General features: G+C 46.9%; 2 protein-coding genes and 1 long non-coding RNA gene across 5 annotated transcripts; 2 read left to right on the top strand and 1 right to left on the bottom strand.

Moving 5' to 3' along the window:
* Positions 1-1468: 1468 nt before the first annotated feature.
* Positions 1469-6429, top strand: LENG9 (leukocyte receptor cluster member 9). Its single transcript, XM_079950407.1, has 2 exons — positions 1469-1603; positions 3460-6429. Exon 2 carries the CDS (start codon positions 3480-3482, stop codon positions 4905-4907), a length of 1428 nt encoding a protein of 475 aa, XP_079806533.1. The 5' UTR covers positions 1469-1603; positions 3460-3479; the 3' UTR covers positions 4908-6429.
* LENG8 (leukocyte receptor cluster member 8) lies at positions 6016-25610 on the bottom strand. 2 transcript variants are annotated; one of them, XM_079950374.1, is made up of 15 exons: positions 25309-25610; positions 21872-22049; positions 21214-21333; positions 20559-20672; positions 19628-19907; positions 18281-18431; positions 16567-16752; positions 15983-16333; positions 15173-15301; positions 14718-15006; positions 13740-13841; positions 12173-12241; positions 10897-11026; positions 10048-10255; positions 6016-7792 (listed from the first exon to the last, which is right to left on the bottom strand). In XM_079950374.1, the coding sequence occupies exons 1-15, from the start codon at positions 25344-25346 to the stop codon at positions 7630-7632; spliced, it is 2508 nt and encodes an 835-aa protein (XP_079806500.1). In that variant the 5' UTR covers positions 25347-25610; the 3' UTR covers positions 6016-7629. The 2 variants fall into 2 exon arrangements, with proteins under 2 accessions (XP_079806500.1, XP_079806499.1); XM_079950373.1 differs by lacking the exon at positions 25309-25610 and adding an exon at positions 24175-24416.
* LOC307201336 lies at positions 22060-24794 on the top strand. 2 transcript variants are annotated; one of them, XR_013832677.1, is made up of 3 exons: positions 22060-23481; positions 24141-24215; positions 24629-24794. It is a non-coding gene; the product is annotated as an uncharacterized lncRNA (long non-coding RNA). The 2 variants fall into 2 exon arrangements; XR_013832678.1 differs by having other exon boundaries at positions 22060-24215.
* Positions 25611-26015: the final 405 nt, after the last annotated feature.

Below are 26015 nucleotides of genomic sequence, written 5' to 3'. Positions count from 1 at the left end.
TCTGCGACAGGCCCCCCAACTCAGCCAGTAGTGCGCAGCATATGCATTGGAAGCGTCAGTGGCATCGTACAACTACTCTAGGGTGGCGCCATCTTGTCTTAAGATAGTGGTTGCTCCAATCAACTGTGCCTGTGTGTTGAGGGAGGAAGGACTGGCCCTGCCCAACAGGCAATATGCTGGCCATGCTGGCTCAGGGGTTGACGGGAGGTGTAGTCCAACAACTTCTGGAGAGCATCACTTGGTTACCTCCGGCCTAGTTGGTCCACGTTGGAGGATCCTTTGGTTAAGAAATGCTCCATGGGATGGCAGGGGGGCACATTCAAGGCGCCCACCCTCCATGGCGGCAGGGTCCAGGGGGCTCTCCTCACTGGGTGTGACATATGGCCCCTCTTTTATCACCTTGTGCGTTGCCACTCCTTGTGCCAACTTGGTTCAAGGCGGTGCTGTTTTCTTTAAAAGCAAACAAATATACAGGAGGTGCCAGGCCTCAAACCGGTCTGGGAACACCACCTGCCGCTTTTGTGAAACCTTTTTATCATGAGTGTGGGAATTGGGTGTAATTACTCAAGGCTGAAGGGGAAGAAATGGAGGCAGTGAGAGATTTTACTTTCTTGGGCTCCATGATCACTGCAGATGGTGACAGCAGCCACGAAATTAAAAGACGCCTGCTTCTTGGGAGAAGGGCAATGACAGGCCTAGACAGCATCTTGAGAAGTAGAGACATCACCTTGCCAACAAAGGTCCGTATAGTTAAAGCTATGGTTTTCCCAGTAGTGATGTATGGAAGTGAGAGCTGGACCATAAAGAAGGCTGATCGCCGAAGAATTGATGCTTTTGAATTATGGTGCTGGAGGAGACTCTTGAGAGTCCCATGGACTGCAAGAAGATCAAACCTCTCCATTCTGAAGGAAATCAGCCCTGAGTGCTCACTGGAAGGACAGATTGTGAAGCTGAGGCTCCAGTACTTTGGCCACCTCATGAGAAGAGAAGACTCCCTGGAGAAGACCCTGATGTTGGGAAAGATGGAGGGCACAAGGAGAAGGGGGCGACAGAGGACGAGATGGTTGGATAGTGTTTTCGAGGTTACCAGCATGAGTCTGACCAAGCTGCGGGGGGCAGTGGAGGACAGGAGTGCCTGGCGTTCTCTGGTCCATGGGGTCACGAAGAGTCGGACACGACTAAACGACTAAACAACAACAACTCAAGGCTGAAGAAATGGCACTCTGCCCATGCTCGGGGGCACCTTCCTTCCTTCTCCCCCCCCCCCCTTGCCGCCTCCTCTGCGCGCCAAGCTCGAGTCCCAGCGCAAATTAAACCCCGGTGAAAGGATTCGAGCCTGCGCGGCGCGTCTTCAAAATAAAAAGCTAAGGGAGGAAAGCGTGCGGCCTTCGCCCTCTGCTGGCTGTAGGTGCAAATGGTTGCAGCACTTGGCAAAAAAATAATGACAACAGAGAGGGATTGTGGGATCGCGAGCTTCCTTCTGTCCAGGAAGACAAGCCCGTTGCACGCGAGGAGGCGGCGGCGCTGAGCTGTTGCTCCTGGAAGCAGAGTCGGGGAGTGGCACGCCCAGCCCACGAAGTCCCTGGAAGTCTGTCGGGCCACGGTAAGTGGTGTCTCGCCCCGTCCTTAACTCGCCTGCCGTTTCTTTCTTTCTTTCTTTCTTTCTTTCTTTCTTTCTTTCTTTCTTTCTTTCTTTACTTAAGGCTCAGGGTCGATTTAGGAGCTGCGAGACCTGGGTTCTAATCCTCCCACTGGGCCATGAAACTCACCGGTTGACCCTTGGACAGTCGGTGCCTGCCTGTCCTCCTAACCTACCTCGCAGGGTTGTTGTGGGAATTAAGCGAGGGGGGGGGACTTAGGTTGATCACCTTGAGCGCGTGGGAGGGAAAGGTGGGATGCGCAGGTAGTAAATAAACAACAACAGCGAGCCGCATGCTGAGTCGATACAGGAGGAGCTTCCCATAAATGCTTTGCTTCATTCCATTAAGAGAGCTTCCAGACGAACGGGGCATTAAGGTAGTGGCGGGTTTTTTTTAGTGCAAATGCCCTGCCACCAGATGTCAACGAAATAAACAACAATCTGACTTTTAGAAGACGTATGAAAGCAGCCCTGTTTAGGGAAGTTTTTAATGTTTGATGTTTTATCATGTTTTTAATATTCTTTTGGGAGCAGCACAGAGTGCGGGGTATAAATAATATTATTATTATATTATTATTCTGACCCACCAATCTCAGTCTGCCCTCAGCCAGCCTCCACTTGCCTTCTTTCTTCCTTAAACAGTCCAGGGCATGGCCCTGGCTTTAAGTTTGTTCCTCCTGCCCTTTGTAGAACTAAACCAGGAGGAGAAGGGGGGGGGGGCTTGAATTAGTTGACTCCACCTGTCATTGTCTTGGTTTACAGCTGCTTTCCTTGCTTTCCACCCTACTAGCCTAAATGGACCCTGCTCTTCACTCGTGATCTCACACATTCCCGGTTTCTCTTTTCAATTCTGCCTCTTGCCAGCCACACGATTAACACACCTTGCTAGTATGTCTCAGGGCTGTTATTTTACCCCTCCCTCTACTGTTACCATTCTGAGCATGCGCACAAGTGCTTCTGTCCCTGTGCATCACATCTTTTCCTTTCTTTAAAACAACCACCACCGGTATTTTCCAGGAAGAGCACAAGAGCAAACATTACCCAACCACATGGAGTGGTTATCTTGTTTCACAATGGACAAGATCACCTCCACCAGCCGCATCTCTCATATTATATTGCTCTTTTATTTTGATACTAATTGTAAGTAAGCAGCTTTGGGGGGCAAATCACTCTTGGTTGAATGTCAGCGTATAGATGCGATCATTAAATATATATGTAATAAAATTTAAATCTGATCTAAGAGTCCACTGAACGCAAGGTTTTGTGGGTGAGCAGTGTCGCACCTCCTCTTGTTTTTGAAGCCTTACAGGCGCCTCCCCAGGTGTTGTTGTTTTAAGGTGGTTGTGGTGACTTTGAGGCAGAGAATCCCTTCCTGGTTCAAGCCCCTACATTTCATAAGATACAACTAAGGGAGAGAGATTGCTTTCCAGTTGCTTTCCAGAACCAATTGTCATCATCTTTGTTGATGTGTTTGACCACATTCCTTTCCCACCTAGTGTTCAAAGTTCACATGTATTTGCTCAGCCATCCACCTAACATGCCTGTAAATGCATGTCAATATTGCCTCCGCTGTGCTCACAGGTGCGGGTGGATTTAAACCAGACACTTCCTGGTTCATAATTCCAACTCTTCAGCAGCACCCTGTGCAAACTTGGTCCCTCATCTCACTCCCGTTTTTCAGGGACAGCATATCACTTCCCAGGCTCTGATTATTCCTTACAGCTACCCTCATGACCCACTATTGATATTGTCCCAGGAACAATGTGAGAACTGGTTACAGTAAAAATTGCGTCTTCTAAATAATTTTGTTTCTTCCACAGAGTGATTCCCATTTTTAGCTATGGCTGAACTGGTTCCCTCCCCTGAGGACTCTCCCACTGACCTCTGTTCTGATACCCCTGTGGAACTACTAGCGGCCCCCGATTCTCTTCCAGCTGAGCAATCCCTTGCCGAAATTGACCTACCTTGCCGCTTTTTCCTAGAAGGTCGTTGCCGGTTTGGTTCCCGCTGCCGGAATAGTCACCCTGGTGACATGGGAGCTGCTCCTCGTTCAGAAGGCGGTGGATCCAACCGCAGTCGTTCTCCACAAGGCAAGAAGCCCCCCATGAAGACTGCGGAGGATGTTATCTCTCGTCTCCTCTGGGACCCCCAGCTGCCTGCTGAACATTTTTCTATTGGTTACCTGGATCGGTTCTTGGGGGTATTGGAAGAGCCTTTTGCTGCTTTCTCCTGGGAAGACCTGGCTTCAGCCGGGCCTGGCGTGCTAGCTATCCCCAAACATAGGATCCACTATTTCAAATACAAGACTCGCATGGTGTGGGACAAGGTGAGCCGCACAGACGACGTCTTTGGGTCCACAGGAAGTGGGAGAACCATCTTGGAGGTGATGAAGGAAGTCGACGAGGCAGCCAGAACCATTGAGGGAAAGGTTCAGGACCATCCTTCAAATGGAGACAGAGAAAAGGGGCTGGGAGGCGTTGGATCAGGGGCAGCTAGTGGCAGCGGAGAAGAGGCGGTCAATGGTTTAGCCAGAGAAAAACAGGTGGCCGAGACAGCTGGCGGACAGGATGAGCTGGATAATTTGGATGCCTTCAGCATCACAAAGGAAAATGACCCAATAGTGGAAGAGGAGGAAAACACGGCTTTGCAGAGCGGGAAGGTGGGATACCTTCCGCATCGCAAACAGCGTCCCACCCATTTCATAGCTATCCAAGTCACCAGTCGAGAGACCTGGGAAGCTGTGAAACTCTTCCAAGGCGCCCTCTCTGAGGTTCAGCCAGACCTAGAAGAGTTCTATACCCCTTTGCCTACTCTGCACATCACACTGTGTCTGCTGCACTTAGATACCTCGGAACACATTTGCAAAGCTGTTACGGCACTCCAGGAACTGCAAGACAACAGCCAGCGCCTGCTGCCCCCCGCCTTGCTTCTCTCCTTCCACAAGGTTGAAGCTTTCCATTCTCGTGTGCTTTACTTGTCACCAGCACCTACGCCTGGGCTGGGATCACTGGCCCAGACTTTGGAGGATGCCTTTAACAAGAAGGGCTTGGCAGTGATTCCTCCTCCGGACAAAGACAAGTTCCACTTGACCATGGTGAAGATCCCACGGGCAAAGGCAGATCTACGGTTGCCAGCAGATTCCTCATGGATTCCAACTATTAATGATTTAGGAACACAGGCTGTAGAGGCATTATGTTTGTGTGAGGTTGGAAAAGGTAGGCAGACTGATGGGTTTTACACCACGGTTCTGAAAATAGATCTATACTGAGAGGCAGGGGTGGCGTCTCTTCTTCTGCTGCTCGAGGCAAAACAGTAAGTTTTGCCATGCTGCTGCTACTGCTACCATGCACCTTTGATTTTGGGCAAGATTGTGTTGATTTCAGGCGAGATCTTACCTCAAATGGACAGGTTTTGTTCAAAATCTGTGCCAATGGCAATGGCACTTCTCTGCTGCTGGCAGAGGGCCAGATGGGGCATGCATCTGAGGTAGCAGCACCACCCTGCCTTATGCCTGAGCTGCCTCTGCTGAGGCAATTGTTATCAAGCAGCAGGTAAGCATCTTTGCGGTCAAGATCCACTCTACAGAAGGGGGTATAACCCTGTAAATTGTATTATTGTGAACAGCAGGAACACAGCTAAGATGGTGAACTAGCCTTGAATAACCTGGGCTGGCCACCTACAGAAGGGGTTTAAGAGGAAGGATACTATACTCATACTGCATTAAGCTATTTTGAGGCAACAGTAGGAACTATGGTGTCCTTTCCCCATTTATTCAGGCAAGGTACATCTGGTAGACTAGAGCATAAATACACTGGGGTACTGGGAGCTACAACTTCCATGTGAATGAGAACACCAAACTTAGACAACAGGGACACACAATAGGGAAGTGGCTTGGATGACATGGCGTTTTTCCTCCCTTAGGTAACAAAATGAAGCAAGATTTTGAATGCAGATAAACTTGTTTTGACCATTAGTCATGACCAAGACCTTTTGAGAAGAAAGTCACTCAACTGTGCACTTTTAGTTGTACTGATTTCAATGGATGTTTGTCATGACTAAATGGCAAGGACTGCAGGCCACTGTCCCTCTACTGTACCATGTAAGGAGGAAATCTGCAAACATTGCAGCTGACTAGCTCAGAAAGGCTGTAGGCACCTATGTTCCTCTAACAACCTCCTCCTCTCTCCCCTGTCCCAACACTTTGTATGGTAGCTTTTGCAGGTCAGCAAAACTAAACAATCACACACCCCTTGCCTGTTACTTTCTGGGGGGCAGATGAAAACAAGCTAGAGATTAATCTCCCTTTGCATGTGTTCTGTTCCTGTGTTTCGTTCCTAGAGACTGCCCCCCTGTTCAATTTTAGGCACCAACACAGATTTTTGTTTTCAAAAATTTGCTTTAGTCAGTTGGAAAAAGATTCAGAGGTTTCTGTAAAGGAAAAAGGAATCTTTGAAAAATCCAGCCCAAGCCAAAACATCCCAAAATTACACATGTTCAAAAATAAAGAGAGAAAGAAAAGAGGAATTAGAGCAAAGGAGAAAAGGAGAGGGTGGGGAAGGGATTATGAGAAGGCTAGAGACTAAGGGTGGGAAAGAAGGGGGAGAGAGAGAGAGAAATGGGGAAGGGAGAAAGACAATTGGACAATCTTTCAAAACTTTAAACAAAATTGAAACAATGTGAAGGAAGAAAAGTGGAAATGGGGTGGTGCATTTTCTGAGTTTACCTGTAAAGAACTGAGGACAGAGGGAGAAAAATAAATAAATCAATTAAAAAAAAACTGAGCATGACAACTCCAGAACACAATAGAAAAGGAGGAGATTGCAAGGATCATCTTGTGTGTTGATTCAATTCCTCTGTGGTTCCTTCTTACTGCCTTGATTTGATTCTCTTTACGTCGCCACATCCACAATGAGGTGCAATTTACAAAGAAGTCTTTTGCATTCTCTGCACAGGAAAAAGTCACTGAAACTGGTAGGAAACACGCCAAGGCAGGCTTTGCTTTGCTCTTCCCCCTCAGGCTGGTTTTTTGATCGGCTGGAGAGGTGGCATCTCTCTTTCTCCCTCTCATGCTCTTTTGGAGCCAGGCCGTAGCTCGGAAGAGGAAAAAACTGAGACAGCGTTAGTTTTTGAGGAGCACAATGGAGAACACAAAATGCGCACACAAAACAACCTGGATTTTTCATCTTCAGAGAAAACCATCTGTTAAACTCATCATTATAAAAGTAGAAAAGCACAGATATTTTTTTTTCCTCTTAGAAAACAAAGAGTTTTCCTAGCATTATTTACAACTTGTAGCTTCTGTACAAAATCATCATTCCACATATTTACACAAGGGAACCGTTAGTTCTCATGTACCGCTGACTTCTCAAGTGTTTTCCCAGGTGGAATCTAGATGAAATTACGCCTCTGTAAAGATACTCGTGTGGTTTTAGAAAAATCTGGACAAAGGGATCCCCTGTAGCTTAGGGAGAAATCATTTTAGCTTCCTGAACACTCTTGTGAGGGTGAAGGGACGGCAACACAAGGAGACAGCAGTTAATTCCGCATCTCCCAGTGATTCACTTAGAGATCCCTGTTTCTTTCCCCAACCCTTTATCTCAGCCATTTCTGACCAATGAGTGATGGGTGAGGTCTTGCAGCTATGGTCTCTCATGCATCTTGACACGAGGGGAAGAAAAAAACAGCTGATCATAAACTGATGCTCACGTATTCCCCAGCACCTCCCTACCCCACTGCTGGCAAAAAACACAATCGTTAGACTGAACTGTCTGCTCTTCTCCGTTCCTGGTGGTCTCAGACGCCATCCGATGTCCTTGGATCTTACCCCTCTTCGCTCCGTGTGCGGCGTGGACAGCGGGAGAGGCGCAGCACAGCTAGGTTCCGGCATGCCCACAGCAGCCAACTGAATCTGGTTTTATATATGTATAAATATATATACATATGTACATAGGTTAAAAACGGGGCAGGGCGGGGAAGTGGGCCTTATACTTTCAGAAATTGGCCAGGACCGCCAAGCTCTGCTTGCAGTCAATCTTGGTGGCGTCGGGACTAGTATACACAAGGGACAGAGCTGCGAGGAAGGCTTGGCACTCCTCCTCGCTCTCGAAGGCCAGCTCTGACACAACGTAGGAGACTGGAAGCACCGGGCGGAAACTGAGGGAGATAAAAAGAGACACTGGTGAATGGGAAAAGGCAGCAGATGAAAGCCAGGCTAAGACGACAAGCAGAATCCTGCCCTAAGTATGCAATTAGTTACCGTTAGCTACCCTGGCAACGTGAAGAAACTGCACTTGAGAGCGTTTCGTATTTAAGCGCCTAACCCTCATGGTTGTTTTTAAGGAGAGTTTGAAAAGAAGGGGTCCTTGTGGGATGGGCTTTCTTTCAATGTGCTGCTTAATTTGTGAAGAGGAGACAAAGTTCAGCTGGCATGAAGTTGTGTGTGTGTACAGAATTATGACGATATGCAATAACTGAGGCATTCTATCTTTGCTCAGAAGCACATTCAGGAGGCCTGCAGGTTATAGTAAGTCCTAAGTTATGAATGACAAACAAAAATTAAACCTACCCCTACACCCCAATGCAATGGTAATAAACATACAGAGAGGCAACTAGCTACACCCAAGGGAGGGAGGAAAGAGTCATCTAGACTGTACTGGTAGATAAACAGCAAGTTAGTGATGAAGCGCCCACACATCCTGAAAATGCAGAATAGTCAGGACTGGCATTGGGCAGGTACTGGCTCTCCTCCAAGTGGAAGGAAAAGCTTAGAAAAATGTACACAGCTGTGCCTGTGGAGCAAGTGGGAGAAGAAACCCACTTCAGGGAACTCTCCTACAACAAAGTAGAATTGACTTTATATTGTACCAATTGTCAAAAGGGTGACATCGTAGAAAGAGATCTTGGGAAACGGGGTAGGAAAGAGTATGCTATGACAAAACATACTAACTTGCTGTTCTAAGGAATCCTATTAGTCGTTCACAACCTTGCACATAATTAAAATTTACTCCTTCAACTCCCTAAATATGGACAAAGCAACTGCTCTACCCTCAAGTGCTGCACCTTGTAAGTCCTCCATCTATTTTTGCTTCCTATCTTTTGGGTAAAGGTAAAGGTACCCCTGACTGTTAGGTCCAGTCGTGGACGATTCTGGAGTTGCAGCACTCATCTCACTCTATAGGCCGAGGGAGCGGGCGTTTGTCTGCAGCCAGCTTCCGGGTCATGTGGCCAGCATGACTAAGCCGCTTCTGGCAAACCAGAGCAGCGCACGGAAATGCTGTTTACTTTCCTGCTGCAGCGGTACCCATTTATCTACTTGCCCTTTGACGTGCTTTTGAACTGCTAGATTGGCAGGAGCAGAGACTTAACAACGGGAGCTCACCCCGTCACGGGGATTCAAACCGACCTTCTGATTGGCAATCTCTATGCTCAGTGATTTAGACCACAGCGCCACTTCTGAACTAATGGGCAGTTACCACTACCACTAATTACCACAGTGCTTGGTAAGCTTTTGGACCTGACAACCATTTTATTAAATGCCTGTAGACAGAGACCCCCCTGGCACTTTAAAGGCTTGTGGCGTAAACTGAAGGAGCATGCAAAGCGTATGTGAGCAGATACCACCCATCTATGCAAGCCCTTTTTTCAGTGCAATGCACACTCAGATTTCCTTTCCTATCAGGATGCAACAAGGCTGCATCCCACTCAAAGCAACAGTGTAGATAGATGGCATCCATGCTCAGATGCACATCCAAGTGAGGCCCAGAGCTTCCAGTTCCAACAAATGATAGCTGTGCAAGCGGCTGCCTTCTTGTGCAGCTCTCTTTATCTGAACCAGGGCTGGCACTGTGCCATGGGACAGTCCTATTCCTTACCCTGCCTCCATCCCTCTTCAGGTATGGGATGCAGCAGCAGCAACAAAAATAATATCTCACAGGTTTGCTCCTTAATTATTATTTCTTTCCCATACACCAATTTTGTTTTTTGTCTGGGGCAATGGCTCTTTATTGCTTCTTGCGCCCAAATAAAATCTCAATGCTGTATTTCCGGAATCAAGTAAAAATAAGATGAGCACTTCAGCTGTTAAATTTACTTAGATTTCTTAAGTGAATCCAAACAGCCCTAGTGGGTCCTCAACCTGGTCCGTGTTTCACAGCCAAACTGGTATTTAAAACCCAAGGGATCAATGGTGGCTTAAGCCATCTTCCTACTTACCTGTGAAGGACATGGCCCTCTAAGCTACAGTCGCAGAAACACAACCCCCTTTTACCCGCCTCTAGCTACAGGGGACTTAAGTCTCCCTCTTTGCTCCACAAGGGAGTTGGGGCAGAGGGGAGAGGCAGGAGAAGGGTGCAAGTGTGAGTCACCTCCCCAGCCCTGTCCCCAGGAGTGTCTGGTTTGACTTCACATACGTTTTGATCATGGCTTTGAGGGCTGTTTTCCTCTCTCGCTCAGCAAACTTGTCAATGAGGTAGCCAGACATGCAGGGTGCCTGGCGGTACAGGCAGAAGAAGCGGTGGTAATTGGACAGGGCCCAGGCAGCCCGCAAGGCGAGCGCATGTGCCACACAGGGGTCCGCTTTCATCTCTTTCGTCAAATACGCCAGCTCTGTAGTGATGTCTGGAGGGGAGAAAACAGAGTCATCAAGACTCATTCTCATGCTATAACCTTCCCTATTCTTTACGCCTACATTTAAGCATGCTTGGCTTGGCACAGTCTATTAACACAGTTGGTCAAGAATTTAAGCTCTTCTTTCCCAATAGTCTGGAGCCTTTATTTGCTTTACAGTCTTTTGAAAGCAGGTTTAGCAATATGCTTGACATCTTTCTAGGACTGGCATTGACTGAAAGAACACTAGCCTTTGCAGGGGCAGGCTGTGGGAAAGAGAGGCGCAGGGGCTGGGAATTCTTTATGGGTCTCAGACTACAGTCCAATGTGTAGTGACTGCATCTTCCGCCTACAGGCACAGTGGCTACAAGGACACATTCACGGGCAAAATGCCACAAAAAAGGGATCCCCGAGTGCCAGAGGAACTCAGCAGACTAGCCTTGAACTACCAGAGACTCCTGCATCCACTTCCCCCCTTCAAGGAAAATGTGCTAAACAGCAATGCACAGGAATTGGTTTTCTAATTGCAATTTACAAGTAATATGGGCAGCCTCACCACAAAACTGCTGCAGGGTCAATTCAGATTAAGCTATGACCATACAGGTCTTCCTCTCCACCCATGCACCCCTCCCTTTCCCAGCCCCAGCACTCACCCCCTGAGTTTTTTGTGAAAATGTAATAGAGGATGCGGTAAGCAGTGAATTCTCCAACATTCCCAGGGAGGTTCTCCGCATAGAGTGACTTCAGCTGTGTCTGGCACTGGTTGAACTCCTCATGGTCACCCTAGAGAAGATACTCCCATTATTATGGAACTGTTTCAAGTTGCCACACACCCCTCCCGCTCCTAGAGCCAGATACAAACTTAGCAGTTGTGTACTCCAACCTCACCAAGCCAGAAAGGCTCTGTGCCTTCCCTGAATTAGCATTGTCCTCCTCCAGTGGAATGTGTGAATGGGCCCTTAATCCTCACAGGCTCTCATCTGGCTAGTGTAAGAGAGAGAAACTCTTTGTGCCACAAGGGCTACCTGCGTTGGGAACTCTCACACACCTGCACCTCCCTCCCTCAAGTTCTGCGTGCAACAAGTTCTAGATATAATTCAGTTTACAAATATTTTATGAAACAAACTGGGAAACAATCAGTATGTGACAGGTGAAGGAGATAGGAAAAAGGCAGAGGATAGGCCAGGAGTTATGTTTTTGGGCTCTTGGGCACATCTGCAAACTGGAGACTGCCATGGGCACCCCACCTGCACAACATTTCTCCTTTCCCCGGCTGTAAACCCCCAACTGCCCCCTGCCCCACAATTCTATGTGAAAAAGGCTTCCATTGGCTCACTAAGGCTTCTTTCAAACCTGATTTTGGGGTGAGGGAGCAGAGGACAGGACCCTGTGGGTGCCAGAGAAGATCTCCGAGGCTACATGTGTGATCATGAGCACTATGCTGGCAACACATTAACTAGGAGAACAAGGCACCTATGTCCTTCCCCAAGGCATCTTCTTGTTTTTAAATAGATGCAAGAAACTCTCCAAGGTTACAAAGTGACATATACTCCCCCCCCCCCTTACTAAGCTGCAAAAGAAAAAGCAGGGATTCTCCAGTTTGAGAATACCTTGGCGCATCTGACAGAGTGGTAGCCACTATAGCTCTTCTCTACTGAAAAGGGCAAGCAACACATTTCCTGGGACATGGTCTGAAGAAATGCCATGAAGCAATATTGTTGAAGCTAATTAGTTCTGGGTCGGGTGATTGCTTCAACCTAAAGGTTATGTACATGGTTCTCCCACCTTTTCTCCTCATAGCAACCCTGTGAGGTAGGCTAAGCTACAAGATGGTGGTTGGCCCAAGATGACCCAGTGAGCTTCATGACTGAGGAAGGATCTGAACCTGGATCTCCCCCATTCTAGCTGTGACATCCCATTGGCTCTTACCTTCTCCAGTGCTATCCTGGCATGGGTTTCATAGACCTCCACAGTGAATTCTGTACGAATTCCCTGAACCTGAGCAGGGCAAGAGAGAGGGTTAGCAAGCAGTTATAGGTCAGTAAGTATTTACATATTCATCAGTGGCTGAATTCCTTTCTGTTTTCCCACAGTGAAAGGAAAGTTTGGAATATACGTGGATAAATGAAGTGCAGGCTGCTTCTGAAGCTATCAAGTTTAGGAGACATGTCTCAGCCTCCTGCAATGGGTGGAGAGACTTTGTTGGCCATGCATAAAATGCTCTCATAACACTGCCCCTTGGCAAATAGAAGTTTCTACAAGGCATTGATGCCAACCTGATTTTCCCTTCCTTGTTCTTGCATGATTCACGGATACAGGCAGTAACCAAACCAGAAGCAGAAATTACAAAGTAAGAGCATGAAAGTGTTCCGATAACTCAAATGAAGCAAGCTAGCAAGCCAAGGAGGCGGCTTGGAAGCCCAGGTATTTTAAACCAACACAAAAGATAATATAGGTAATCTGTTACCTCCTGCTGACAACTCTAATACGGCTCCCCCAAATTTATCTCCTTCGCTCCCCACCCTCAAAAGTAAGCAGCAACCCATGTTAGAACTTGGAAAGCTACGAAAGCTACATTAAACAAAAAAGTTGGACCTTTTTGGACTAGCTTTACCCTACTGTTGATGCCACCTGCTACTGTGGATGCAAGGCCCTTTGGTGAAAGCAGCTCCCACATGATTATAGAAAGCGGCAGGCCTGTGTCACCTTGGGGGGCTTCCAGAGGGGCATTTGGAGTTCACCTTGGCTGTTCACATAGCTTCAAACAGCTGTTTCCTTTCTTAGTACTTAATAACGAGAAAACAGCCTATGGCAGAAGGCTAACATGAATAAACTGCTATTAGCTGTTGCTCCACCTATATTATGTCAGAGCTGCTCAACCCATAAAGTAACACAGCAGTTCACAAAGGGCACATGGCTTAAAAGCCATAGGAACACAAAAAGTTGCCTAATTTAAGTGTTCCTTACACAAGTAAAGGTACGGCCAAGTACAGAACCAGGGAAACACTCATAAACATTGAACTGCAGAAATACAGCTTGTCTTGCACAGAATTGGGTTGACCTCTGTGACTTGCATAAATTGCACACTTCCAAGGCCCTGACGCAACAGTCCAGCTATTTGCAGAAAGCTGCTCTTTCCACCTCTGGTTTCAGATAATTTCACTAAAAATCTCATTGCCAGCACTTCCAGATCTAGTTTTATAAAAAAGAGAAGCAGAATCTCAGGACACCAAACTGTATTTGGTACCAGGTTTCATGCTTGCACCAAAAAAAACCACCCCACAAAAAACCTACAAATACGCATGTACTAATCAGGAGACATGGCACCCATTATGGAGAATTCAAATGCACCAATTCCCTTGCCAAAATAACAAGTTCTGTTGGCAAGAAGCAAGTCAATAGATGAAGATCTCTTGCCCGGTCAAGTCTATTACAGTCACGGCAAAGCCCTCCACCCTCACCACCTCTTGCCATTCAGTGCCTCAAGAAAGCTTACAGTGAGATCTTGCCGTATGGATTTCATCTGTTCACAAGCATAGGCATAATCTTGCTTCTCTTTCCAGTGAGATTTCACCATGGTCAATGATTTTTTAAGCACCTGGGAGAAAAATAAAATAAAAGGTTAAGTTAAAGAGACTTCTGCCAAGCATTAGCTGACAAAGCTGCTCAGCCTTGGAGAAACACCTTTGGAATAGGAGCGCGTAGGGTGCTGAGTGGTGGCTGGGTGAGAAAGCAATGGCAATTGCTACCAAGGCTGCAGCACCTGGCATCACTGAGTTTTAATAAAGGGTTTCCCCCCTTCCCAGGCCAGCATGCTTGTTTATTATAGCACTTTTATTTCGCAATTTCCATTCAAATTAATAACCATCATAATCAAGGGAGCTATCGGTAAACACAGTTCCTATTCAATAAAACAGTACTTTGCTCCTTACAAAAATATGTGCACCCTGATCCTGCCATCATTATGTTCTATGTTTCCATTTGCCACTCAGGAGCCATATGGGTTCCAGCTGGTTTACCCCCCAGTGGGACCAGTGTACTCTCTTTTCCTTATGCATGTGAATGAGGCCTTGCTCTTTCCTCCTCCTCTGTCTGGCAAACCCTTTCCTGGGGTTTTGGATGTATGCACCTCCCTCTTTCTCACCCACCCCCCTTGCTTGGATGTCTTTTTAACACTGATAAGAGTTGATAACTTTCTTTGGCCTGTGGGCTCCTGTACCATATACATACACATCACAAACTACTCTATTAGCTAAAAATAAAATAAAATGCTTCTTCTACGCCTAATTTTAGCAGGGGGAGGAGCCCCTATGGGCACCAGGAAAAGCTTCCACAGGTACAACAGCTGCCCCATATCATTTTATCAGTGGCCGAGGCCCAGAAACAAACACAGAAAGGTAGTATGTCCAGGTGGAAAAGCAGGAAGACACAAAGTAAGCTCTTGGATAAGACTCCACTGCCTAGGGTTACTCACAGACACAGGCCGGACAGTAGAGGGGTCCGGTGCACAAGTGAGACGCAGGTAATGTTTGGTGATCTCCTGGCAGGTGCCCACAATTTTCAGTTCGTTCCAGTCGAGTCCATCAGAGCCAGTGCTGTCAAGGCTATTGATCTGCAAAATGAGGGGCTCCAGGCGCAGTTTTTTGAAAAGGCTCGCATGCTGGAAGCGGGCTGCCCGCCGCTCCTTCTTGAACTCTTTCTCAGGATCTTCATAGTCCATGGTGTTGCGCTTCCGGTTGCGCTTGGAAGGGCCCTGATCATGCCTGCAGAGACCAAAATGAAAGGGTCACCCCTGATGATATTCATGGGAAATACCCAGGTCCTCTGTGGATCAGACAGAACATGGTAACCCCTCACAGCTAATCTAAAAATCACACGCAAGCAGCCAGTGAATATGCTGAACTTTGGTTTTCCACCCAGCCAACCTACCTTTTCCCTCGCTGAGCTCTCATCCTGCCTCGTTCCATGTGGCCTCCGCGACCCCGGTTCTTCTGGGTGTTCCTGCGGCCACCCAAGCGACACTCAGCGCCTGAATAGGAACTGTCTGAATCAGAATCACTATTTTGAGAGAGGGAGAAGGAAAGTTAATGTGTTTCATCTCTTAACTCTTCTATGCAAGTCAAGGTCCTATATTGTAATCAGCTTCATGTTACACCTGCCCCACTAGCTCTTGCGAACCTTAAGGCTGTTTGTACAATCATAAAATAACCTGGTTTACAAATTAGCCGAACTAATTTTCCTTTTAAATTTTCTAGCTCTTACACCGAATACAATTCTGTTGATGTTCAGTATATGCCACTTAACCAACACACCCCTTAATGACCTGGTGACGTGACTCACAAGGATGTGAAGCACGCTGGGTCCCACCTGCTCCTGATGTGCCCTGTCCTAGAGAACTGAACCCATTCAGTATTCGGGCAGTGTGAGTTTTGTATGCAGGTGCAGGACATTAAGAAGAAGAAGAGTTTGGATGTGATATCCCGCCTTTCACTCCCTTTAAGGAGTCTCAAAGCGGCTAACATTCTCCTTTCCCTTCCTCCCCCACAACACTCTGTGAAGTGAGTGGGGCTGAGAGACTTCAGAGAAGTGTGACTAGCCCAAGGTCACCCAGCAGCTGCATGTGGAGGAGCGGAGATGCAAACCCAGTTCCCCAGATCACAAGACTACCGCTCTTAATCACTACACCACACTGGCTCTCTAGGAGACAGTCTCTGTTCCCATTTTGCTTCTTTTACTTACCTCCGTCGGAAGTGGCGGCTGGGAGACCGTGATGAGGAACGTGACCTGGAACGTGAATCAACACTTGAGGATGAACTGTTATCCTTCATGAAGACATTGCGGTTTCCAAACTTGGTGGGAAAGCCATTTCCGCGAGTCCGACCAGCCCCCGTTCCCCCTCCACCTCCTCCACGCTGTGGCTGAGAGTTGCCACCAGCACTTCGCTGCTGCTGCTGCACCTGATGTTGCTGCTGCTGCTGCTGCTGCTGGGAAAGGCTGGACTGCATGGAGTTCCGTGGTGAGTGGAGAGAAGACACCTCCCAGCGCTGCTGTTTCTTCTTGGGACTTTCAGCCATGCTGTCTCGGCCCAAGCTGCAGAGAAAGCATGGGACTGATAAGTGCTCTGGATGCAATCAAATATTTACCCACATGCGCCTTTCAAGGAAAATCTTCCATGAAAAACCATGGCCCCCAACATGCCTCTCTCCAAACGCCCTGGATCTCACTCAGAATAGCAAGGACAGCAAAACTAGCAACTAAGATCAGTGCTCCCAAGTCTGAAATCAGAAATCCTATGTAACATGCCTGGCCTTGCAGCTACTTACCCTGGAAGTGGCTCTCTGCTCCAGTCAATTGTGTAGGCAGTGCCATCTTGCAACCTGGCTTGTAGAACTTCCTTGAGCAGCTTCTCAGTGCGGTCCTTGTCCTCTTCCGACTCGCAGGCAGTGAAGCAGCGTTGGACGTACTCCTTCATGTCTGGTGGCCAGTCTTCTGGCTTCCCCGTTGAAGAACTGCAAGGAAAATTTTATTTATATTTCAAGGCTCCAGTAACATATTCTCAGTCATGCTAAGCCCTTTATTTAGGCCTTCAGTACACTTTGAAGGCTTTTGCCATGTTTAAGTAGGAAGCAGAGAAAAAGCCAAAGTTTTGGGAAAACACCATCTTATTTATTATATACGTTCAGACTACGTCTAACTGTGTTAGGCTGGCAAACATAGCAGCAAACAGCATTCAGAAACAGAAAAAAAACCCTCACTAAGACTCATGCCACTCTTCAGGGTATGGCCTCTCTGAAGCGTTACCAACACAGTCCCAAGTTTTTATGAAAGAGACTAATATATATTGCATGGTAATTTCTTCCGAGCCAAATTCGTTTTGAAATTCACTGAACTTAGCTCTTTCAACACTATCTCACCAACAGTTTGAAGGCCACATCTTCCTATGAATGCATCAGCTGGAACTGGACCAACCTCCAGAAAGAAATGAATATTCTAGAGGCTTCAGCAATGAAACACAAAAAGCCTTTAAGCAATCTTCTCATTTAGTACTGAAAGGTGCTAGCTAGCTGCAAAGAACACCTGGCTACAGAGCATGCCTGGAGTGCTTCTCAATGAGGAAGGAGGCAGTGGCAGCTAGAACTTAGTTGGAGCTCTCAAGGAAGGACAGAAGTAGGCTCAGTGAGGGGAAGGGTGTGGGGAGAAAGTACAGCAAGCCAGAATGAGAGGCCTAGTGCAGTGTTTCCCAACCTTGGGCCTCCAGATGCTTTTGGCTTACAACTCCCATCATCCCTAGCTAGCAAGACCAGTGGTCAGGGATGATGGGAATTGTAGTTCAAAAACAGGTGGAGGCCCAAGGTTGGGAAACACTGGCCTAGTGGGCTGCATTCAGGCTGCGGACCAGAGATTCCCATTTTTGCATGTACACCTCTGTACTGTAAGAACACAGATTTGAGAGTGAGATATTATAGTGAAAGTCCAAGAGCAGCGATGGCCAAGCAAAAGGCAGCACTGCTCCCAGGCTTCCCTCCTAGCATAATGGCATCATAATTGGTGAAATGGGGACCAGATATGACCATGATGTGGAAATCTCTGGTATATTTAATAATCTGGGCTGGATTGAAGTGAACAGATACAAAGTAAGTAAGGTGCTTCATTTCTACAGGCTGAACATCAACTGCTGTTCTGAATCAGAAACCTTGGGTTACAAGAAACTCAGCAGTGCATAATCTTAATTATAGTGGCAGCAAGAATGTGTGCTCCCAGAAACCCCACAATGAAACCAAGAAACCAGGTGCTTTCCAGCCTCTTCCTAGAACTAGAAGTCTAGAAACGTGCAAAACCAAAGTGAAGTATTCCCAGGAATATGTAACAATCACTGACACTAAACCCACCCCCCACACAGAAAGCACAGCCACAGGCAAGGGGATTTCTGCAACCTAGAGATTTGCTTGCCACCATCCCAGTTTCCTTCCCCTTACTAGAAATGTGAGAGCCTACCACCCAAACATAAATATGAAAAACTGAGGAACTTGTGCACACCTGTGATTGTGGCGTTTCTCAGAATTCTGCTGGGAACCAAAGTTGCTGTGTTGTTGTTGCTGCTGTTGCTCTGAGGAGTTGAAGTTCTGATTTGTTACCACAAAGGGGCGTTTTGGTAGGTTGAATTTCAGACCACCAGACCCAGGTGCTTCTGTTGGGAAAGAGAGGGGTTTTGTGGTGATTCTTTTTTGGAATTTGGCCTTCAGCCTCCTCCAGGCACAGACTTAAAATGCCATAAGGGAGACACTTATTAATTACTGTGGCCACAGACAGTAAGTGGTACCATTCATCTCTGTAAAACTAGAGAGAAACAGCAGTTCCTTTGAGTGAAAGTACAGCAATAAAGGAGTATTTTAACTATTTGGAAATGCAGCAAGCACTCCAACTAGTCAGGACTGGATGCCAGGTCTTTTATAAGAAAAAAGAAATCTCTTTCCCATTGAAATCAGTGAGACAAGAGTAAAGACAAAGCTAACTTACTGCATCAAACACCTAAGTGCAACTATCTCAATTTTGATCGAATGAGCTTTTTGGGTGACTGGGAAGGGCTTCAACTTGCCCAAGGGGGTTCCCTATCTTGCTGATTCTCCCCTCCAAGCTCCCTCATGTCATTAACCCTGCGGGTCTAGAAGGCTCCCAACTCAAAAGAGCAGCTTTTTGGAGGATTCAAGGGGCTGCAGTAGGAAATCCACACTGCACAAGAACCAGTGTGCTGTAGTGGTTAAAAAAAGTGTTGGAATAAGACAGGAGACAGCCTAGATTCAAATCCCTATGAAGATCACTGGGTGACCTTGGGCCAGTCACCGTCTTTCAGCCTAACCTATCTCACAGGGTTGCTTTGAGGGGGGAAAACAGGAAGAGGGAGAACCATTTTCATGACTCTCAGCTCCTTGGAGGAAAGGTGGTATGTAACAATATGCATGCATGCAGAAAAGAAGCTGCTTGTTTCTCTCAAGAGTCCAAGCTCATATATTAAAACTTTACTAAAATGGTATCAACAGTTCACAATTCTTGGCTGGATTCAGTGGCTTCTAGTACCATTTCAAGCAACTGACAAGGCTTGACTTTCTTAGCTTTCGTTAGGCTTTTCCATAAGGGGCGCCCACCATCCAGCAAAGAGGAGCAGTGGTCGGCATCCACATGTCTGCAGCATCCTCTCTTCCCTCAACCTATGATGTGAGTCTGGTGCAGGGGTTGCCAAAAACACTCTAAAAGTTGTGGACCAGAACTTCTGTCAGCCCCACTTAGTGGAGCCAGGGGTCTGGGATGGTGGAAGCAGCCTTCCAAAGCATCTGCAGGGCACCATGTTTGCTGCTGCTGCTACTGCCCTGGCCCTTAGAAACTCACGCTTCATGCGGTTCCACAGCTGGTGTCCTTTCTTGGGCTTGGCGGCATCCTGGTAGGAATGCTGCTGGTTGTACTGGTTTGATGACTGGTTTTGCTGGCAGTGTGGCCCTCCAGGAGGCCCCCCCTGTTGCTGCTGCCCCCCAGAGCCCATGGGATGGTTGCTATGTTGTGAAGGATGGCTGGGGTGTTGCATAGGGGACTGCGGGGGATTGGGGACTTGCATCTGTTGCTGTTGGCCTGGGTAGGACATCCCTCCATCTTCCATGCCTGGGACTGGAGGCTGAGAGAAAAAGACGATTGGCACCATCACATTCTCTGGAAGCCACATTCATGGACAGTAAACATTAAGGCCTCAAATCAGGCAGGCGTCAAATACACGATGGCTTCACACTTCTGCCTGAAAACCTAGAACCCTGGCCTCCCTTTTTCCATCGCCTCTCAGAACTGGGAAGGAAAGTCAGAATCTGCTTTGAGCCCCTGGCTGCACAGAATTGTTTCTATGTGCTGTATTTCTTTTGCATCACACCCCACTCATTAACTACCATCACCTCAAACTTCTGAAGCAAGAATTTGAAACACCAAAAAACCCAAGTCATACAGTCAAACTGCACAGCACAATACAGAGCTGGCCTTGCCCACATCCATGGTAGCATCACACCCAAAAGAATTTGTCTGAGTCAGACAAGTTTGGCTAGACATATGGGAAGGCAAGGAAATAAAGCTCATTTCCTCCTGCTGCCTTTAATACAGGCAACACCCTCTTTTCCAGAGAAGCTGTTTACTATTGGCAGCGAAAGAACAGATCACCCAACAGCCTTTCTGTAATCCACCAAGCCCTCTTCAGCTAAAATAGCTCTTTACAGTAAGAGATAAGACAGTATTTGGAGAAATTACTTAGGGGGAAACTAAATAGAGTTTAGGTATCCATTACCTGGTTCATGTTTCCCTGATGCTGTCCAGGAACTGGTGGTTGCTGGGATGCTGTGGAAGAGTAAGAACCTGGAACACCATATTGTCCAGGAGAGCCATACCCAGGGTAGACATTCTGTAGGAGGGCAAGCCATGGAATCATATCAGAAGAGACATATTCAGCATAAGAAGGCACTTCACATGCAATATAAAAGTTGGCCACTTCCCCATGCCTTCTATACAGCAGTTCATAGTGGTGGCCAGAATCTCACTTGACTGAACAAAGGGCTTTTTTTCTTGCTCTGCCTTTTCTGCCCTCCAAAACCAAAGGGTTTCACTCAACAAGCTTTCTATCCATGTTGACATCCAAAGACCTCTTTGCTTCAATATTGCTTTGAAACTGCAGAAATAAACAGCTCCAGCAGCAAGTTATGCTTCTGTGGCACACCTTCTCTGCAGTTTGCTTTGCGATTACCCTGTTGATTTGGTACAGGATGGAGGGAGGGCATAGGTGAAGCCCAACTGATGCGGTGGGGACTGCCTTCCCTTCCTGCCCCCCCCACCTTCCGAAATTCTAGGATCCCTGCTGCAGATGTCTCTCAACTGAAGAAATGGAGTTACAATGAACAGGCATTCTGGGAGGGAGCTTAGGAGGCCGGCCAGCTGCTGTTACTTACCATAGGGTAATAGTAATTATAGGGGTAGAGGTAGTTGTACTGCTGGTACCACTGGTAGTATTGCTGCTGTTGCTGCTGCTGTTGTTGCTGCTGCAAGGATTCTCCTTGTTGGGCTGCATACTATAGAAGAAAAGAGCACAAATGTATATCATAAAAGGATGCTCGCGAATTTGTTTGACCTTGTTGACATAGGAGCTAGGCTAGCTGTCCAATCGCTCCAGGATCTTACTACCTTAGTTTCAGAATGACAGATTTGGTTGTGTGTGTATCTGTCTGTTCAGTAATACAATCATGCTACCCAGGGATCCAAAGTCCCAATAATGCAGACACCAAATCTGTCCCAGAAAGCTGAGGCTCCTGGCCTAGTCTACATCCTCCCCAAATCAAGAAGAATCTGTTCTTCACACTATGGAAGACATACCAACAAAACACTTGTAGCATTCATGCTCATTTCCATGCAGTTACTATATACTTTAGGCTATGGGGCCTTGGCCAAAGCCTCCCCTTTGGCTTCTGGGCAGAGTTCCAGCTAGCAAGTTAAGATTACATTTCCAAAGGTTTGTCAAAAGCAGACTTGCACACTATGAAAACTGGCAAAGAATTCTGCAACCTCCAAGATGCCTTTCCAGGCAGCTGAAGAAATATTGAACCTTCTTACCTGTGCATTAGCCTGTCCATTGGTGGCACCTTTGTTATTGCCAGAGGCAGCAGCAGCACTGGCCTTACTAATGCTAGCTAGTGCTTGACGGGCCTTCTCCCATTCGGGGTTCTCATGCATGGGGCCTTCCATTCCATTCTCTCTGCTGCTCCCGTTGCCCAGATTGTACTGGGGAGCCCTACAAGGTGACATATTGGGATGAAAGATTACTGAATTCCAGGCTCAGTTATTACACAGCCCATTATTATTATTATTATTATTATTATTATTATTAAAAAAACATTTAATTGAGCAGTGTTTTCAGTTTCTATGTTTGCCATTCCTTGATCATTCTTCTAAATTTACAGGACTGAACGCTCAAGGTGACCCAGTGAGCCAGTATTTGAACCCAGATCCAAATCCTCTCAATATTCACAGCTAGAGAGTCTCACATAAGTAAATTATACTAGGTTCATGTCACAGTACTACCTCATAAGCTATTCCTTTACAGCTAAAGCATCTGAAACCATTCAATTGATCAGCATCCAGAAGGTGTGACCAGGATGCTCATGGCACATTACCACCAATCAGAAGCATCAACACTGAAGTTTAAGGCCTTCTAGATCCAGGATGGGGGAACCTGTGGCACTCCATTTGTTGTCAAACTCCCAATTCCCACCAGCCCCAGCCAGCATAGCCAATAGTTAAGGATGACAGTAGTTGTGGCCCAGATATGGAGGCTAAAAAGGCTCCCCTTTTGTGTTCAAAACTCTCAGTAATTTAGACCAAGGCTGACTAAGCCCTTTCAAATCAACAGCAGCTAAAGGGCCCTGGCAACAGAAGGCACCACATGCAGCCAGGTAGCTGACTCACAAGGCCAATAGAGGCCCTTTGTGACATCAGACCAGTTCAAAGACTGAAGCAGCAAATGCAGAAAAAATGGACACTGGAGGACAGCTGTTTCCTCCCTTTTGAAAGCCTTGTGCCCCCCCCCACCTCTTGGATTTGAGACAAGTTATATCCTAATCTGAACTAGGATTACTTGTAAATAATCACTATGCAAGATCAGGCAAAGTCTTTGTTTTACTTTCAGGACAACATTCAACTCAACATTGAAATGAGCTCCATAAAAGCTACTAGCCTGCAATCTCATATTTCTATGTTGACCATCTGTAGCCTACGCACAAACACACCAGGTTTTGTGTCCTTCTACTTGGTTCCCTTGAGACCACTCTTGCTCCCCAAAGTAAGGCTGGGCATTTGATCAGTCCAAAAAGATCCAGGTGAACTGATTGGTGAAGTATTTGCAAAAAATGGGCATATATTTTTTAAACATTAACTGTATTAGAACAAAAAAACCTTAAATTGTCCATAAAATTGGCATGTATACTAATTACAGAAACAAATTAGTTAATAGGTTATTGTTCCACAATAAGTGTGTACAAGTTTCTAGACTCTAGACCTCTCTCACACAGGAGCTTGACAGAGCAGACAGCCAATCACACAAAATAGGCAGACTGGTCTCTGCTACAATCAAGTTGAAATTACTGGTGATCCAAGGGTGCTATCTTTGCCAGTGATGACTCCGTTCCTGTTTGAAGATGGCTACACTTATGGGAGATTAAACATGGGTAAGCTCCCTCACTCCCGGGCTTTGCTAATAGGTGACACAATAATAAAAGGTGATTCCCACATAGTGCCAACTTAGGCTTTATCTGACTGTGATCAAATAATTGGTTGCCAACAGACAACAACCAACTATTTGACTGGCAATCCTAGCAACAGGGCAAGTTGCTGTGAAGCTTGCCTTAAACCATGTTTTTTCCTGCTAGAAAGCGGGTGGCTAACCTATGGTCTTCCAGATGTTGCTGAACTTCAACTCTAACTTCAACCCTAAACCAACATGACCAAAAGTAAGAGACAATGGAAGCTGTAGTCCAGCAACAGTTTGGGAGACAAGCTTTGACTCCAAAGTAGAATAAAACAAGACAGCTTTTCTGCTGTTGGTTGGTTTGATTTATTTGTTTGTTTGCATTTGACTTTCAATCATTTCTAAATTTGTTAGATGCTCTGAAGGCCCACAGGCACAAAAAGTAGTCTAGAAATACTTAAAGAAAACATTCATTTAGCACAGGAATTTATATGCTGCTCTATAACCAAGTTCTCAAGAATAGTTACAACAACGATTAAAAGGAAAGAAAACACAAACAACTCAAGAACAGAACTTGTCCCAAAAACGTAAAGAACCTTAATGAAAATGATAACAAAGTGGTTTTTTTTATTGCCCCAGGGACAACTTTCTGCAGAGGAAATGCAACACTCACCCACATTTGATGACTAAAGGAAAAGCAGAGGCCTGAAAAAGGTAAGTACTATACATTTGACACTCTGGTCTCACTTTCATTCCTCCTGTCCTGTTATAGTCAACTCTGCAAGACCAGCAGACTTGTGAAATCATTGCCATTATGATGTCACAAGGTGAAATTATGATCTCAATGACCAAAGTCTCAAAAGCATGTTTAGTTTGGGATGTGTCCTAAATACAACTCTACTGCTGTTATAGCTGGCCACTGGTCCTATCTCTTCTTAACATCCACATTTCCCCTGTGAGAAATCAGCAGGCAGTTACCATAAAATTTGTGAAAACATCTATGCCAAATGCATCTCTTCTGCACTGGCTAGCCAACAAATTTGGTACACAGTATTTGGGTTTCACTTCAATTTCCTATTATGTGACACATAATTTTGTGGGATTAAACTTGATTTCTCATTCTGCAGAACCAGGACCAGCAATCTTGAGCCAAGACCTCAGACTTTACCTTCATCCAGAAAGCTGTTATAGCTGTAAGCTTTCATCTGCGAGAGACCTAACCCCTTCTGAGCTCTGATCAGTATCTCTTCTTTCCTCCACAAGCCTATCCAGCCACATAAAAACTGATCTCAATTTGCTCCTCCACCTGATGCTTGAACCTATAATACAGCCTTACATTGAACCAGACCACTGGCCCGTCAAGCTCAATGCTAACTAGCAGTGGCACTTAGAGGTATCCAGCAGGGGTCTTCCCTAGTCCTCCTGAGATTTGGGGGGAGGGGAGGGGAGAGAAGGTAAATTCTTCTCTGGGTTTGAATTTTAGGCACATGGAATTTCAGTGTTAGAAACAAATGTATTTCCTTAGTCACACTCATCTGGTGAGTTGAGATCATTTAACAGCAACAAATTCCTAGCCCTTTTAGGTTATGAGAGATAACAGCTTGTGTTACAGCCTGGAAAAGCTGGCTTCGTATTATTCCTGCCACACAGCAACATTGTTATGAGCATAGAATGAGGAAGCAAATGCAGATCAGGTTACCAGAAGTACAGTGGACAACCTTCTGCATTTTAAAACCACTCGGCGCATCCCAAATTCCTCCTTTAATGACACCCCACCGACCAAGTTAAAATAAACCGCTGCAATCACCATTCCGAGGCACGCTGGTCGCCTAGATTGGCAGCCATCCTCAGGTCCGTGGAACCGGCAGCCGAAACCAATCCTTCCCCCGGCGACCTTCTGCTGGAGCGACTGCCCGCCCCCTTTTCTTCTTCTTCTTTTCCACAAGTAGAGGCCAAACAAAGGAAGTTAACTGGGCGAGATGAACATCCCGCTCGAGGCACCGCCGCCACCTGGGGACGCCCCTTGGGCACCCTCGACGCCCACTTCTAGGGCGCCCAGGACAGGGCGAGAGGAGGGGGCAAGGAATGAGGCTCCGAAATGCCAAAATCCTCAAGAGTGAAAAGTCAGGGGATCTCCCTCTGAAGCGCCCTCCCAGTAACAGGAGCTGGGATCTGCAGAGGCACCCTGCCGCCTCAAAGCCGGGGTCTAATATCCTGTGTACCCCCCGGCTGTTTTTTAAAAACAGTACCCCAAGTGAAGAGTATTTTCTCTCCTACCCCGCCCCACCCAAGTCTCCACCAACGCCCCCTCCTTTCCCTGGCGAAGGAGACCCCCTGCCCTTGTGTCCCCTCCCACGGCCAACTGGCAGCCCCCCACAAAACTCAGGGGTCCCCCTCCCGGCCTGCCCACCGCAGGCCAACCTCGTTCTCCCCGACTCCGCTCGGCCTCGTCCTGCCTCCCTCAGTCGGCCGCTTCTTCCCTCATCCGGGTCTCGCCCCCTCCCCCCCTTCCTC

Source organism: Podarcis cretensis (genome assembly GCF_951804945.1).
Source record: "Podarcis cretensis genome assembly, chromosome: 13".
Classification (NCBI taxonomy): domain Eukaryota; kingdom Metazoa; phylum Chordata; class Lepidosauria; order Squamata; family Lacertidae; genus Podarcis; species Podarcis cretensis.
This window is presented reverse-complemented; position numbering and strand designations above follow the sequence as displayed.